At 28.8% G+C, this 18841-nt stretch overlaps 1 protein-coding gene and 1 long non-coding RNA gene across 3 annotated transcripts in view; one reads left to right on the top strand and one right to left on the bottom strand.

Moving 5' to 3' along the window:
- The window catches only part of LOC111640005 (sodium bicarbonate transporter-like protein 11), a 221667-nt gene that overhangs the window by 159202 nt on the left and 43624 nt on the right, over positions 1-18841 (top strand). For both annotated transcript variants that reach the window (XM_023386005.1, XM_023386012.1), the window contains 4 exons: positions 7567-7636; positions 7705-7789; positions 8129-8252; positions 13154-13354. In XM_023386005.1, coding sequence (XP_023241773.1) covers positions 7567-7636; positions 7705-7789; positions 8129-8252; positions 13154-13354 — 480 coding nt within the window. The remainder of the gene's footprint in view (positions 1-7566; positions 7637-7704; positions 7790-8128; positions 8253-13153; positions 13355-18841) is intronic.
- Positions 3177-3990, bottom strand: LOC111640013. Its single transcript, XR_002759199.1, has 3 exons — positions 3799-3990; positions 3646-3730; positions 3177-3306 (listed from the first exon to the last, which is right to left on the bottom strand). It is a non-coding gene; the product is annotated as an uncharacterized LOC111640013 (long non-coding RNA).

The raw sequence follows: 18841 nt of genomic DNA, 5'->3' as shown, positions 1-18841 counted from the left end.
TAGTTGAAACTAGTTTATACTGAATGTCTTTGTTAAAACCCGTTTTGTCTAGTTAAAACTTAGATTTACTGCTAGTCAAAAATGAATTTGAGTTAAAACTAGTTTTAACTAGACAAAACGGGTTTTAACAAAGACATTCAGTATAAACTAGTTTCAACTAGTTAAAACGCGTTCTAACTAAAAACGGGTTTTGACTGTAACATATATATAACTTATTTAGTCATTGTATAATTATTGTTATTGACTACAATAACAACAATTATACACCATTTTACAGTGAATAAATAAGTTTATACGACATTGTTTAGAAACTAATATATAGGCCTATTATTATAATGTAATTTATTTGTTTAGTGTATATCTGTTTTATAACTGCTGTTATAAATTTTCTCTAATAAATAAATACTGTAAAGTGGTTGTATTCTAAATTATAAATTTTCGTCTATAAATAAGCATTCACTATTATCAGGACTTATTATACTGGCTTAACAGACAATACAAAGTTTCATAGAAAACAATTTTTATTTAATATTTTGTTTTCTCTGAAACTCTGTATTGTCTGTTAAGCCAGTATAATAAGTCCTGATAATAGTGAATGCTTATTTATAGACGAAAATTTATAATTTAGTAAGAAAAGGACATTAAGGCATTTTAATTAAATGGTTGTATTCTAACTTAGCGATGGCCTTACGATCCTTCCCTGAAACATTCTAAACTGATTATACAGTATAATATCTAATATCCGAGATTACATTCTATGAGAACAGTTTCGTTATAATTAATATAAGATATGAAAACATGGAATTTTAATTGTCTCTGACTTAAACTGAGTTTTTTATTCAATGAATGATAACTGACTAACAAATATTCATAATAGTAATGTAAAATTTAATTTCATAAATGTATGGAATTATATATATATATTTGTGAAGATTTAGATACTCTATATATATATATATATTTGTGTAAGATTTAGATACTATATCGAAATATATTTTCATATATAGTAATTCAAGAAGGTAACCAGACCTGTCTTATCATCTGACAAGATTTTTAAGATATACTTTCCGAAAAATAAGTAAAAGAAAAAATCGCAGCGGTTTAAAATTTCAATGTTTATTGTTTAAAATATCGTCAACATTAACAGTTTTTGAAACTTCTCATTCTATTGCTATTTTATTCTTTTATGCATTGATTTTTTCCTATTTGGGGGTCACTAAAATTGTCTGTATTTATGCCCATCAAAGGATCTTCCAGGCTTGTTATGAAACGCCAGTTTTTGATGGATGGGAACAATATGTCCCTGCCAGATGACCCATGTAAATTTTTCGCACCCGAATATGCTGACTGGCTATTTATAACTTACACGTATCTAAAAGTGCATATGACTATTTTAAGAGTTAGTAAAACCTATGTGGATTTACTTGGATTTTTGAAACGAGACTCACATTATGTGTGACCTGTTTTGTCCACTGTGCGCTTTATGTGCATAGTGGACAAAACAGAGGTTACACATAATATGATGTCTCGTTTCAAAAATCTAATTCAATCCACACAAGTATGCACTGTGCACGTTATGCGCATAGTGGACAAAATAGAGGTTTCGTATACGGACTAGTCAGCCAATAACTACAATGGTTGAAGATTGTTAACTATGCCACTACCGAATTATTCATATAAATTCGAATTAAGATTTTACATAGAACACGTCGACTTTACACTTACGGAGTAACTCAATATGTAAACAATGTTTACTTACACGAGTTACTCCTTAAGTGTAAACACTACTTTGCTGCGAAGATATTCGGCTGGTGACTCATTCGACGAATTTTTAATCTAATGGCGATTTCTTCATATTAGTTCTAAAACATTCCAATGATATAATTGCATTATTAAATCTCATCAGTTTAAGCCATTATCCAGTCTAATCAGAATAATTTTAAGTATCTTGTAAGATCTCTCGAATTCTTCCTTGCAGAAAATTCTACGTAGGCAGTCATTTACCGCAGAAAAGATGAATAATGTAATTTATATTATTGATAACTATATGTGAAAATTTAAATTATATCATTTTATGAAAATTATCTAGNTATTTAAATATATATTTTTTTTGTTTTTGTATAAATAATGACAATTTTATTGCATATAGCAATAATATAAACAATATATGAGCAAAAATTATTGTGGCAATGTTACAATGCCGGACTGCAGATTTTAATCATATTTTTAATTTATTTTATTTAAAATATACGGTAAAGGAGGGTTAGATGGTGAATAAAAGATCTGAAGCTGTGAATGTGAAAACAAATTTTATTTAAAAAAATGACTAAACTTGTGTTTTCTTATTGTACCAAATAATACAATAACGGGCAAAATTAGGAAAAACAAAATATAAGTTTCCGCTAAATCATCATCTTACCCTCAAAAGTGTGGGTTAGTTTGTGAACAGTATATGGATGAACTCTCTACCAGAGCCTATTCTGTTATTTTTGGTACAGGTTACAGGTTAGCCCATTATTCAAGCTTCTAAAGTATTATGTAGAAGAAACAAAAGTCGTCCGCTAATCTTAAGATTTTCGAGGTTGCAATAAATATAGACATTCTGTAAGTCAGAAACAAAAATATTCTATTTTTTCACTTATTTTAACAGCAATTGCCCATAAATAGCACACATAACACGCATAACTTTCAATTAACACAATATATCTGTGTGGCGCTTACCTTTATACAGTAATTACACGTATTCACTAACTAACCCTTATTTATCCTATGCTCTCTCAAATTTAGTGTAATGCTTTCCCCTGTACATCATACTTTTCCTGATAACAACAGTCATACTGGTCATCTAACTCCGTTCTGTAGAAAGTTTTCGAATTGAATTCACGTTACTTCCGGTCTGAACTGGATTTTAGTATACAGTTAATCGAGGCCTCCTGCCCATATTAGTCTCGATTTTCATCTATCTAACTCCGTTTTCGAGATGAAGGGCAGATAGAACAGACGCCAATGGGACTTTATATGTCTGAAATTTGAAAATTGAGCCAAATAATCAAAGAAATCTCGTAAGNATTCAGTGATATAGAACAGTTTCACTGATTTTTGTTTTTCCTTTCCTCAGTTTTTACAGATACAGAATTAATTTTTATGCAACGTTTTGAGTATTATGAAATTAAAACTCTTACCTCTTTACTGGGAGTAAGCACCAGAATAAAAAATCGAACATCATGCAATGTTCGGCCCATGTTGGCAGGGTGTTTTAACCGAGCAACAGCTACATGGCGTCGATGTAAAGAAGGAAGATTGCACCTAAATTATAAATATTTTTTTTCTTTTGAATCAATCGACAAGGGAATTGGACAATAAAATATAAATCATTTTAAAGTTGAAAGAACATCATATTTATCTTAAATAGTAAAAATTTATATTGTATTTACTAAAAATATGTAAATTTAACTATAAAATTTTTTATTACGTATATGAAAACATTTTTTAATATAAAAGTATTTAAATTATATAGGTCTATATATATAATTTGGTTATTTAGCTACAAAATCAGCTAATTGAATTAAGCTTTATAAAATATCATTATCAGTTATCTAAAGAAATACGATACAGCGTTCAAAATTGTTTCAAAGATTAACTTACATGGCACAGACCCAAGACTGATCGTAATCAAATCCACCTCCATCGCTGTAATATGTTCCTTGGATCGTCCGCGATAACAAATGCACTAAAAATAAAAATTAGAGAAATATTTAGATTTATTTAAAATTAAAATATTACTACAGTTACTATTACCTGATTCGTGAGTAAAGAGTGTGTCCTTCGCTTCGGTTATTGTCGTCAGAGGTTCTCTGTCATCCAAAACCTGAAATTTTAATATTCATTTAGAAATATATACTTATTTTAATATTTTATTTTATATTTTTATAACTAGCAAAATTAATTGTCATTAGATTATAAACTGTGAATAAATTTAAAATGTTAGAAAAGAATACACACTTGAGATGAAGCTTAATAAGATTCTAACTATTATTAACTTCAAACTATTCTAACAATAGTTTAAAGCCTTACAAAGTTTATTAAATTGGGTGCTTTAATATTAATATTTATTAGCTTATTAAAATTATATTTTTAATATATTAATAAATTTTAATAGTTCTTTAGCTAGATAATTTTCATAAAATGATATAATTTAAATTTTCACATATAGTTATCAATAATATAAATTACATTATTCATCTTTTCTGCGGTAAATGACTGCCTACGTAGAATTTTCTGCAAGGAAGAATTCGAGAGATCTTACAAGATACTTAAAATTATTCTGATTAGACTGGATAATGGCTTAAACTGATGAGATTTAATAATGCAATTATATCATTGGAATGTTTTAGAACTAATATGAAGAAATCGCCATTAGATTAAAAATTCGTCGAATGAGTCACCAGCCGAATATCTTCGCAGCAAAGTAGTGTTTACACTTAAGGAGTAACTCGTGTAAGTAAACATTGTTTACATATTGAGTTACTCCGTAAGTGTAAAGTCGACGTGTTCTATGTAAAATCTTAATTCGAATTTATATGAATAATTCGGTAGTGGCATAGTTAACAATCTTCAACCATTGTAGTTATTGGCTGACTAGTCCGTATACGAAACCTCTATTTTGTCCACTATGCGCATAACGTGCACAGTGCATACTTGTGTGGATTGAATTAGATTTTTGAAACGAGACATCATATTATGTGTAACCTCTGTTTTGTCCACTATGCACATAAAGCGCACAGTGGACAAAACAGGTCACACATAATGTGAGTCTCGTTTCAAAAATCCAAGTAAATCCACATAGGTTTTACTAACTCTTAAAATAGTCATATGCACTTTTAGATACGTGTAAGTTATAAATAGCCAGTCAGCATATTCGGGTGCGAAAAATTTACATGGGTCATCTGGCAGGGACATATTGTTCCCATCCATCAAAAACTGGCGTTTCATAACAAGCCTGGAAGATCCTTTGATGGGCATAAATACAGACAATTTTAGTGACCCCCAAATAGGAAAAAATCAATGCATAAAAGAATAAAATAGCAATAGAATGAGAAGTTTCAAAAACTGTTAATGTTGACGATATTTTAAACAATAAACATTGAAATTTTAAACCGCTGCGATTTTTTCTTTTACTTATTTTTCGGAAAGTATATCTTAAAAATCTTGTCAGATGATAAGACAGGTCTGGTTACCTTCTTGAATTACTATATATGAAAATATATTTCGATATAGTATCTAAATCTTACACAAATATATATATATATATAGAGTATCTAAATCTTCACAAATATATATATATAATTCCATACATTTATGAAATTAAATTTTACATTACTATTATGAATATTTGTTAGTCAGTTATCATTCATTGAATAAAAAACTCAGTTTAAGTCAGAGACAATTAAAATTCCATGTTTTCATATCTTATATTAATTATAACGAAACTGTTCTCATAGAATGTAATCTCGGATATTAGATATTATACTGTATAATCAGTTTAGAATGTTTCAGGGAAGGATCGTAAGGCCATCGCTAAGTTAGAATACAACCATTTAATTAAAATGCCTTAATGTCCTTTTCTTTCTAAATTATAAATTTTCGTCTATAAATAAGCATTCACTATTATCAGGACTTATTATACTGGCTTAACAGACAATACAAAGTTTCATAGAAAACAATTTTTATTTAATATTTTGTTTTCTGTGAAACTCTGTATTGTCTGTTAAGCCAGTATAATAAGTCCTGATAATAGTGAATGCTTATTTATAGACGAAAATTTATAATTTAGTAAGAAAAGGACATTAAGGCATTTTAATTAAATGGTTGTATTCTAACTTAGCGATGGCCTTACGATCCTTCCCTGAAACATTCTAAACTGATTATACAGTATAATATCTAATATCCGAGATTACATTCTATGAGAACAGTTTCGTTATAATTAATATAAGATATGAAAACATGGAATTTTAATTGTCTCTGACTTAAACTGAGTTTTTTATTCAATGAATGATAACTGACTAACAAATATTCATAATAGTAATGTAAAATTTAATTTCATAAATGTATGGAATTATATATATATATTTGTGAAATTATATGTAAGATTTAGATACTATATCGAAATATATTTTCATATATAGTAATTCAAGAAGGTAACCAGACCTGTCTTATCATCTGACAAGATTTTTAAGATATACTTTCCGAAAAATAAGTAAAAGAAAAAATCGCAGCGGTTTAAAATTTCAATGTTTATTGTTTAAAATATCGTCAACATTAACAGTTTTTGAAACTTCTCATTCTATTGCTATTTTATTCTTTTATGCATTGATTTTTTCCTATTTGGGGGTCACTAAAATTGTCTGTATTTATGCCCATCAAAGGATCTTCCAGGCTTGTTATGAAACGCCAGTTTTTGATGGATGGGAACAATATGTCCCTGCCAGATGACCCATGTAAATTTTTCGCACCCGAATATGCTGACTGGCTATTTATAACTTACACGTATCTAAAAGTGCATATGACTATTTTAAGAGTTAGTAAAACCTATGTGGATTTACTTGGATTTTTGAAACGAGACTCACATTATGTGTGACCTGTTTTGTCCACTGTGCGCTTTATGTGCATAGTGGACAAAACAGAGGTTACACATAATATGATGTCTCGTTTCAAAAATCTAATTCAATCCACACAAGTATGCACTGTGCACGTTATGCGCATAGTGGACAAAATAGAGGTTTCGTATACGGACTAGTCAGCCAATAACTACAATGGTTGAAGATTGTTAACTATGCCACTACCGAATTATTCATATAAATTCGAATTAAGATTTTACATAGAACACGTCGACTTTACACTTACGGAGTAACTCAATATGTAAACAATGTTTACTTACACGAGTTACTCCTTAAGTGTAAACACTACTTTGCTGCGAAGATATTCGGCTGGTGACTCATTCGACGAATTTTTAATCTAATGGCGATTTCTTCATATTAGTTCTAAAACATTCCAATGATATAATTGCATTATTAAATCTCATCAGTTTAAGCCATTATCCAGTCTAATCAGAATAATTTTAAGTATCTTGTAAGATCTCTCGAATTCTTCCTTGCAGAAAATTCTACGTAGGCAGTCATTTACCGCAGAAAAGATGAATAATGTAATTTATATTATTGATAACTATATGTGAAAATTTAAATTATATCATTTTATGAAAATTATCTAGCTAAAGAACTATTAAAATTTATTAATATATTAAAAATATAATTTTAATAAGCTAATAAATATTAATATTAAAGCACCCAATTTAATAAACTTTGTAAGGCTTTAAACTATTGTTAGAATAGTTTGAAGTTAATAATAGTTAGAATCTTATTAAGCTTCATCTCAAGTGTGTATTCTTTTCTAACATTTTAAATTTATTCACAGTTTATAATCTAATGACAATTAATTTTGCTAGTTATAAAAATATAAAATAAAATATTAAAATAAGTATATATTTCTAAATGAATATTAAAATTTCAGGTTTTGGATGACAGAGAACCTCTGACGACAATAACCGAAGCGAAGGACACACTCTTTACTCACGAATCAGGTAATAGTAACTGTAGTAATATTTTAATTTTAAATAAATCTAAATATTTCTCTAATTTTTATTTTTAGTGCATTTGTTATCGCGGACGATCCAAGGAACATATTACAGCGATGGAGGTGGATTTGATTACGATCAGTCTTGGGTCTGTGCCATGTAAGTTAATCTTTGAAACAATTTTGAACGCTGTATCGTATTTCTTTAGATAACTGATAATGATATTTTATAAAGCTTAATTCAATTAGCTGATTTTGTAGCTAAATAACCAAATTATATATATAGACCTATATAATTTAAATACTTTTATATTAAAAAATGTTTTCATATACGTAATAAAAAATTTTATAGTTAAATTTACATATTTTTAGTAAATACAATATAAATTTTTACTATTTAAGATAAATATGATGTTCTTTCAACTTTAAAATGATTTATATTTTATTGTCCAATTCCCTTGTCGATTGATTCAAAAGAAAAAAAATATTTATAATTTAGGTGCAATCTTCCTTCTTTACATCGACGCCATGTAGCTGTTGCTCGGTTAAAACACCCTGCCAACATGGGCCGAACATTGCATGATGTTCGATTTTTTATTCTGGTGCTTACTCCCAGTAAAGAGGTAAGAGTTTTAATTTCATAATACTCAAAACGTTGCATAAAAATTAATTCTGTATCTGTAAAAACTGAGGAAAGGAAAAACAAAAATCAGTGAAACTGTTCTATATCACTGAATCTACAATCACTAATTGGTAGCAAAAACTCGGCATAGCTTAACTTATATCGAAGACAAACATTGAACACAAAATATGCCTCAATAACTTGTGGTTTAGTTTGCAAATGAATAAATGGTTTTTAAATAATACCGAAAAATAGCCTAATAATATAAATTGAAGATGATATGAAAATATATTTAACATTATTATTAATATTATAGACTTCATGCGAGTCAACAGCAAATTCTGGGCGATACGACCGGCCGACATCAGTTTTGTTAATTATGAGGTAATTATAACGAGATTTACAAATATGCAGGTGATAAATCACAGGATTAAATCAGATTCGAACTCAAATTTTTTAAGAGTTAAAAGAGTCTCTTAATGCGCGACCAACCGAACTATAAATCAACTAAAGTTAATGTCACCGTTAAGTTAAACATGGCATTAACTAAAGTTAATGTCATGTTTAACATTTAGTCACCGTTTAATTAATATAAAGAGTTTTATAAGGAAATATTCTAGTATTGGACCTTAGATTATGATAAGTTTATTCTTGCTGAGACCGGAAAAGAGTTAAAATAGGAATATGATCCAGTGGCTAATTTATTTCAGTTTCAAATTTCAGATGCGTTGGAAAATTTTGAAAAATTATAGTTAAAGTTTATATTTTGGAATAATTTTTCTACATTTTAAAAAAAAATAAGCAATTTAACTTGTCAAGCAAGTAATTGTGGTGATTTTTATTTGTTTAAAACAAAATTAATTAATTACAACAAAATAAATGGCCATAGTGTCATTTAATTAAAACAAATAAAATATAGTTTTATTTCCTGTCCTTCTAGAACAGATTCGTTTTGAAAATCCAATACTTCTGTTAACTAGTTGCTTATAATCTAATTACACTGAAATACTGGTTGTAACGAAACTCCATGTCAGTATTTTAAGGATAGATTCTAGGATCAAAAATAAGCTTAAAATCCTCTATAAATGTTATTCAAATTCCCTCTGTTTATTTCGTTCCTTTGAATACATGAAAATTGAACTTTTAATACGAATATTAAGCTTAAATTCTTTTATGACTTAAATGTCCGTGTACTGTACAGTACGTGGAGCAGTTCTTACTAATTATTCTATTTAATTTATTTAGAAAACAAAATATATTTACATTCTTTAAAAACTCTTGCTTTCCACTATTCGGTTTTTTTCTGTAAAGTGGATGGATACTGAAAAATCTTAAAGTGGATAGACTGTTTTTATTTACAATTATAACAGTAGGGTCTACTCGGGAAACATTCAGTTACCTCAATTTGTTGAAAGAAGCATAAAAAATATATAATTATTTTAAAAAGTTGACAATTCTAGTGTTAATATTTTGGCGGGAAATTTGAAAAGTACCTTTTTTTAGCAGACTATATCTCAAAAACGAAGCAGAATTTGAAGAGCATTTATAGTGAATTATAACTTTATTTTTGACCCGAGAACATCAGTACGAAATTTCGTTACACCCTGTATTTTGAACTCTTCACAAAAGTAAAAAGATCATTATTATTGATTAAGTTGATAAATACTTAAGTTTATAAGCTGAAGAATAGTGAATTTCTGTAAAGACTATACGTACAGAATTTTTTTTTACTGTAATTGAGTAGCCTAATTGAAAAACTCTAAATAAAATTAGTGCCACATAAACTGCCATCCAAATCGTTTAACTTTTATTCAAGTACATAAACATGCAATTAAATTACGAAATGAATTTCAAAATTTATATTTATTATTATAAATAATCTAGGAATCTTATAAATCTACATTCTTACAGTATCGTTCTAGAAAAATTTTAATAGAGTATAGTATTTTATTTCATTAAATTATGTACAATATTGAAAGTGAATTCGAAATAAATTATTGGAGACATACACGAAACGTATTTCGTAGAAAAATTCTAATTTATGCCATGAAGTAAATATAAATGCAGTCAAACTTCGATATAGCACATTTTAAATAGTGTCTCCTTCATAAAGTGCCAGTAAGTGGTTGTATTCCAAATGAATCGTCCAAAAAATATTATCCGAAATAAATAATTCTTCAGTATTTTTGAATTACTAAATGTACGATTTTGTATTGAAAATGGCCAAATCACAAAATTTTCAAACTCAAACTTCAAACTTTCTTTTGGATCTCCGTTACTCTAAATAATTCACATTGCTTCAGGTATTTCAATTTAGTGCCATACTAAATTTAGTGTCAATTTCAAAATTTTATTTAAAATATTATATAGAATTTTATATATAAAATTTTCGATAAAATATTAACCCAAGACGTGTAAATATAAATCTATTCCTTTATTCATGAATTGTTTCATGCTTTAGACAAAAATCTTACTTCGTGACATTGCTATAGCCCTAAAGACGTATAAGAAGAAATAAGCACACTTTAGTGACAAAACAGATGCCCATATTCTTGAGTTTGGAATTCAAAATATGTTTTTTTTTATACTTTTTTGGAGACATTTTTGTATCTCCTCTTTATTCTATAAGAAACATCGGTAAATAATATGAAAATGACAGTCTAGTAATTTTGAATTTTAAGGCTTATTTATAGACCTTATTTATATAAGGTCTATAAATAAGCCTTATTATATTTATGAATGTTTGGAATATCATAAAATCATTTATAGACTGTGATTATAAATCTAAATAGTTCTAAATAAATTTATAATCACTTATAAATTTATTTGAAACTATTTAGAATATAGAATTTCATGAGCGAAAATATCTGTTATTTTAGAAAATAAGCATAAATATAGCTTTAATTAAAATAAATCTTTAAAACATGCAAAGATAAAATACAGCAATAAGTGAAAAACAGGAAATGTAATGATTATGAAAATTTATTTCACCTAATTTGTAAATTATACTCATCGACAAAAAACTTTTGCAGCAAGGACGTTTTTGAATAAAATGAAATTTTATTAGCGCGAACATAATGACGACAGTAATAAGTGATTACAATAACATTGCAAAGGGACAGTTTTTTGTGGAAAACGGACAATTTAAAAGTACTTTTAGTAACTTGTAAAACCTCCTCTTGTCTGGTTGCAGGTAGCAACCAGGTTATGGATGGTGACATACAGGCAATGTCAGTGCCAGCTCGGGGCAAGTTTTAGAATGGAGCGAGATCCTATTATGGCGCCCCCTTGGTTGCCCCTAATTTATACCCTTTAATTTTCTTTACCACTGAGGCACCCCCTAGGACTTTGCGCCTAGAGCGGCTGCTCCGTTCGCCCTATGGTAGGACCGGCTCTGGGCATTGTATGCTATCTTTCGATGAATTTGTCGACAGATGGCCGAAGCTGGCATTTGGTCTCATAAATGCTCGATGGGCGACAAGTCTGGAGATTGGGCAGACAACATATTTGTTGCTTTGCCAAGAAAAGTAACATATGAGGGCGCGTGATTTTATGAACATGTTACATTACATCGACAAAATATTTTCATGTTCTGTCAATGTCCCTCACAGGAGTAACTGACTGTCATAAAAGATGGTTCTCCAGACCAGCAGTGGGAGCAGTCTGACAAATTTGCATACACAGCGGTTACTATTAGCGGTCGTACCAATGATTCGAAAAGACACTAGATTCTTTTAGTGGCGATATGACAGCAGTGTATGACAGTGGGAATTTCACCTGTTTCTGGATGGAGAGAAGTGTGTATGTCTGACTGCATTTCACAAGCATATATGGTATTCAACGCCCTCCAAGCAATAGGCAAACTGAACATTCTGAGTCCAGTAAGCTTCTATGAGTGTTACAGGATACTAGGATAGCAAATTAAATCACTCTGGTGGAATTTACTGTCAGATAATCGAATCACAATAGCATTAACTTATATACCTGTCTGAGACATTGTTGTATGCCGAGTTTTGCAGTAATCAAACAATTCTATCTGGTGTAAACTTTGAGTGGTGAGGGTAGAAATTCAATTTTTTGGATTAAAATTAATATAATAAACTTGAAAAACCTTCATTTTTATATACATAGAAATATATATTTTTATATATATTTTATTTTATATAAGATTTCAAAAAATCTTATCATTCAATTTTCTGTACAGACTTATATATAGTGAAGGACTGAAGGATATTCAAAAGTTCTTGGTTTATGTACATGAATAGATATAACAGTTATTTATAAAATATACTATTACATAATTAATAATATTGCGCTTTTATAAGCTTTTTATATGTTTTAAAAATTCCATAATGTGTAAACTCCCAATTTGTTAATATAATGAATGATTCAATTTATTCCTTTAAGAGTACGGTATACTCTTAAAGGAATAAAAGGTATACTGTATAATTAAAATTCTCTGTTTTGCTTAAAATTAAATATCTGAATATTTTATCAAGGGTATAAATTTTAAATTATAATACAGTACACAAATTAGAATATTTATTTAAATCATGTTAAATAAAAGAAACATTAATGTTTTCTATTAATTAATTAATGGCAGCATCTGTCCAATAATGAATATACTGTATATTTTAAATATTCAATAATATAAATTTGTGTAGGCATGTAGAAAAATTTAATTATTCTTATTAGAATTATTTTTATAAATTTATGTAACCCAATATCAGCGTTATAATGTAGGTGATTTAATATTTATTTAATATATTAGAAATTTTAAATAATAAAACCCATAAAATAAATTCAAAAATATTTGTAATATAATGTATTTATAAAATGCATCTATAAATAAATAAATGCTTCAAATGTCTCAATCAATTTTATATTTTATTTTTTAAACAGAAAGGTACAAAAAATGCTCTAGAGACTGGTAGGACTTTTGCAACAATTTTTGCAGAAATGGATTTTCGAAGAAGATTGCTAGAAGTACATACAGAAGCAGAATTTAAAGCTGTATTGTTAAAACATGCACAAGATTTGGCAGCAGAACAAAGTCATTCTGCTAATAAACTTGCAAACGAAGAAGAAGAACAGGAAAATAATGTAAGAAATTTGTAAATTTAACATTTTTATTTAATTTTTCTAGTATGAAAGTAAATTTACAATACTAAAAAGCACAGTACATACATATAGGGTATATCTGAACTGGGTGTATCTTAGATATAGATTCTAAGGTAAAAAATAAACAAAATACACTATAAACGTCTTTCAAAATCTGCTTCGTTTTCGAAATATTGATTGCCAAAAATAATACTTTTTAATTCCCTGCCAAAGTGTGCCAGAGTTGTCATTTTTTTAAATTTTGTATCTTTTTTAATGATTCTGGCAAATGTTTGAGATAAGTAAATATTTCTTAAGTATGTCCTACTGTAATAAATATAAACAAAAACAAAGTCTTATCCACTAAGATTTTTCAGTATCCATCTGCTTTACAGAAAAAAAAAAAAACAACAAATAGCTGGAAAGTAAGTTTTTCAATATAAATTTGAGAAATATTTCGGTTTAAAAAAATTATACAGAATAATTTACAAGAACTGCTCAAAATGTCCAGCCACTAGCGCAAACCGACTAGCATGTATTCAAAAGAACAATTTTTAACATTAAAAGTAAAACGCTTTGTTTTTACCTGTTTGTAACAGGTGTGGAAAAGAAACAGCGGTATGTTTTTGGCAGGAGGTTTAAAATTAGTTTCTGATATCATTTTGGCAGATATCTCGATCTTGAAAAAAAAAAACGTTTATAAACGATTTTAGACCTATTTTTAATCTTATAATCTAGAATCTGCCCTGAAAATATGGACACCGAGTCAGTTACACCGTGTATATTTAAATACACTGGTCATTATTTATACAGTGACCAATAAAATTTTATTGGTATATATATATATGTACAGTAGAACCTCGATTATCCGGACTAATTGGGGATGAAGGTAGTCCGGATAAGGAAAAATCCGGATAATCGAAACAAATATTTTAATTTGTCTTTTAATGATAATACAACACGTTTTCTTTTCGATGACATATCGGTAATATTAAAAGTAAATACTGTATTTAAATCGTGATCAAATTTTCAAGAAACAAACGTTNTCTTTTCTGAATATAGCTTACAGAATTACTGATTCAGCCATTCAACAAAAGAATCGTGTAAGCAAATTATTTAATAATTTACTTATAACTACAATGCAATGTCCAAGCGATAAACTCATTGAGCGACCATCTTAGATTTTGACCTTAATTCATAGCGAACGGTTATCTCACCGTCTCTAGGTAAAATTTACTCTATACTGATAATAATAACTATCATAATTGTAGACTAGTCTCAAAGTGATTACAATAAACAATGCCTGCTGTACATATTGTATATATTGGTGTCTGTTGACTATGTTAGTGCTAAGTCACTGAATAGAATTAATAGCTCACAAGTTACAAAGTGTAATTCATTTTTATTTATAGAATGAAATTTTAGTGTTTTCTAAATCAGGTTACGCTTCCCGATCTTGTGTTTTTTATTTAAGTTACATCAAACACAGTTAAATGACTAATAAAATTGATTATAAAAATTTAATCATTATTCTAACTCTTTATGCATTACTGCACAACAATGTATATTATACTATACTGCATCACTGCACAATAATATATAGGATATAGGCCCTATACAAGTAAAATAAACGTTTATATAAATACAGCCTACCCCCTATAACACTGTTGATTATTCCGTTTTATATGAATTCCATGTTGTACGAGTCACTTAGATTTTACAAATACGTGTGCCGGGTTGTGAACGGCTCACGTATTTGTAAAATCTAAGTGACTCGTACAACATGGAATTCATGTAAAACGGAATAATCAACAGTGTTATGGGGGGTAGGCTGTATTTATATAAACGTTTATTTTACTTGTATAGGGCCTATATCCTATATATTATTGTGCAGTGATGCAGTATAGTATAATATACATTGTTGTGCAGTAATGCATAAAGAGTTAGAATAATGATTAAATTTTTATAATCAATTTTATTAGTCATTTAACTGTGTTTGATGTAACTTAAATAAAAAACACAAGATCGGGAAGCGTAACCTGATTTAGAAAACACTAAAATTTCATTCTATAAATAAAAATGAATTACACTTTGTAACTTGTGAGCTATTAATTCTATTCAGTGACTTAGCACTAACATAGTCAACAGACACCAATATATACAATATGTACAGCAGGCATTGTTTATTGTAATCACTTTGAGACTAGTCTACAATTATGATAGTTATTATTATCAGTATAGAGTAAATTTTACCTAGAGACGGTGAGATAACCGTTCGCTATGAATTAAGGTCAAAATCTAAGATGGTCGCTCAATGAGTTTATCGCTTGGACATTGCATTGTAGTTATAAGTAAATTATTAAATAATTTGCTTACACGATTCTTTTGTTGAATGGCTGAATCAGTAATTCTGTAAGCTATATTCAGAAAAGATTATTATTTTAATGTTTTTTAATGACTCATTGTTAACACGTGAATGATCTGTACAATCTTTCATATATAACTTAATCATTTAGAAGATAAATGACAAACTACTTTACAGTTTCAACAGAAAAATATTTCATGCTTCTAATATAAATATATATGAAAGTATGTGAAGATAAATATTTGGCTTCAAAAAATTATTACATACCGAAATTACCGATGCAATTTTTAACTGATTACAGGTAATTCAATCCATAATCGGAATTGCTCACGTAACTCTCATATTACATCATGTCAACTGCCCGTCTGCTTTTTTCATTTCAGGATCTGGTCACCACACGTATCCACCCTCAAAATTAATTGACCCCTTAATTGAACTAAAAAATAATATACAGCATGGGGTACTGAACATTATGTTATTTTATTAATTACATACAGTACAAAGCAGTGACGTAAACAGTAGGGTTGTTTTTTCTAGTACTTATGAAACTAGGCCGGATGGCCCAGCGGTCAAGGTGGCAGCCTACCGTTCTGGAGGACCCAGAATTGAATCCGGATGGGTCAAAGAATCCCCAGGAATTTTTCAGGGATGGTCCGTTCGGATATGTCGGACTCACCATCCGGTCTCCCCATTGTGGGCCTGGCCGAACCCATGATAGGCCTGCTTTAACAGGCCCTCTTAGTGCCCACAGGGCAGAAAGAGTAAAAAAAACATACTACTTATGAAACTGTACCGGTAATTGTTATGCAACTTGAACATCAACTATTGATATATAGTTGGTGTTCAAGTTGAATAGGGTTTTTTTTAATTATTTCCACCCTGTAGGTACTAAGAGGGACTTTTAGCAAGCCCATTAACAGCAAGGCCACAATGGGGCCAGGTCCACAATGGGGCGGCCGGATGGTGAGGGACGGGGCCCGACATATCCGGACAGACCACCCCCTGAAAAATTCCTGGGGATTATTCGACCCGTTCGAATTCGAGCCCGGGCCCCCCAGAGCAGTAGGTTGCCATCTTGACCGCTTGGCCATCTGGCCCTACAAACATTTGGCTAATACCAAATAGTGTGGATGCTTTATTTGTGGCTAATATTCGATTTTTGCCAATTCGATGGGCAATCATTAGGCATTCAGCAAATATTGAATGTTTGGAGCTGCCTTTAAACTTAATTGGCAAAATATAGATCACCTATATTTTGCCAATTAATTGATCACGGATGAATCTGATTTTGATTGATCATGTGAGACATTTTGCGATGTTTATTCTTTTATATGTGTATATTTCTTACACGTTAGTCTTTGGTCTTCTTAACTAAATAATCAGAATTTTTGCAGTTCGTGCAATTTTGATTTAAAAAAAAAAAAAAACTGTCATTATAGTCATAACATAGCTATTCATTCCATTTATGAGTTTGCTACTATGAATGATGTGGATATTGCTACTATTCTTTCTTTAAAAATTTCATTTCTTTCTTCCAGTACTTTGTATACCAGTATTTGTTTTTATGTTGAATTTTTATGGTGTTTAGTTAATATTAGGATCAATGAAGCTCCTAATTTTTACATTAATTTTCTTCATTCATATTAAAATTTTTGAAAAAAAAAACAAAAAATAGCCATTAGTTCTATACAGTATTTTCTTTTCCTCAATTTTACGTCATTGTTTGCTGAAAGTGTAAAAAAAAACCCTGAGCATTAATGAATACAATAAAGATAAAACAAAATTTGAAAATACAAAGATCCAATTTAATGAAAAATTAATTTTGGGTATTAATTAAACAAAATTTTTATTTAAATACAAAAAATAGCCATTAGTTCTATACAGTATTTTCTTTTCCTCAATTTTACGTCATTGTTTGCTGAAAGTGTAAAAAAAAACCCTGAGCATTAATGAATACAATAAAGATAAAACAAAATTTGAAAATACAAAGATCCAATTTAATGAAAAATTAATTTTGGGTATTAATTAAACAAAATTTTTATTTAAATACTGTATATTACTTATTGAAAAATAATATACAGTATTTAAATAAAAATTTTGTAAATATAATATGAAAAAATGTAATAAATTAAAATTTATATTAANAGGTTAAGTCTTAATCCTCTCCCTCTCCCCCACAGAGGGAATTTCCAAAAATCCCTTCTTAGTGTGAATTCTCATGGCATACCCTAATTGTGTATCAAATTTCACATCTAGGTTCAGCGGTTTGCTCTGGGTGGAGGTGAATCATTCAATCAGTCGGTCAGGACATGTAATTTTATATATATAGATGTTTATATAAAAAGTCTACTAACTGAATTATTTTAACTAAAACCAGAAGATTGCTGAATTCAGGCTAGAATATTATAACTATATAATTAAGCAGATCATCTGGTTTTAAGTAATAAATCTTTATATTTTTTTAATTGTTTTAATATATCATTTTAATGTCAGAGTCAATAAAACCAGAATTTCCACTAATTGTAGTCTCATTTACTTTACTCCACTTATTATTATCAGTGTGAGCAATTCTCAAAGTGATTACAATAAGCTAATTCTGCTGTAGTGTTTTATCATTCATAAAAAATAAACATTTGATTAAAGATGAAATTCTGGAATATTATGTTTTCATCTTAATATTCAGAAGTGTCTCCTTCAAAGAGTGAAGGTCACTGTGATTGTTGATGGTGATGTGTACTCAGATCAATAAACTATAACCTTTAAGTAGTCTCTTCCTTAATATTTGAAAAATAACATGTTTCATATTCTCTTTGAAAAATAAATGACTATGAAAGATTAATTTAAATATTAAATTTTGACTAATCTGTAAAGGGAAAGTTGTCTTCACTTAATATTTCAGATTATATCTTGATAATTCCAACTGAATTATTATTTTTTTAATTTTAAAGCTAACATTAGTTGTCATCTCCAATAAAAATTAATTTAGCTAAGTTTCTTTTTTCATAATACTTTTTGAAGTTATTTTTCTATAAATTCAATAAGCTCATAAAAGTATACCTTGAGTGCATCTCAATCTTCTGTAAATGCAATTAAAGACTATCATCTTAAAGAGTTAAAATTTTAAG

The sequence above is a fragment of the Centruroides sculpturatus genome, unplaced genomic scaffold (assembly GCF_000671375.1).
Source record: "Centruroides sculpturatus isolate CEXI.00-Female unplaced genomic scaffold, Cexi_2.0 scaffold147, whole genome shotgun sequence".
Lineage (NCBI taxonomy): Eukaryota > Metazoa > Arthropoda > Arachnida > Scorpiones > Buthidae > Centruroides > Centruroides sculpturatus.
Note: the sequence above shows the minus strand (reverse complement) of the source record. Positions and strands in the feature narration are given on the sequence as shown.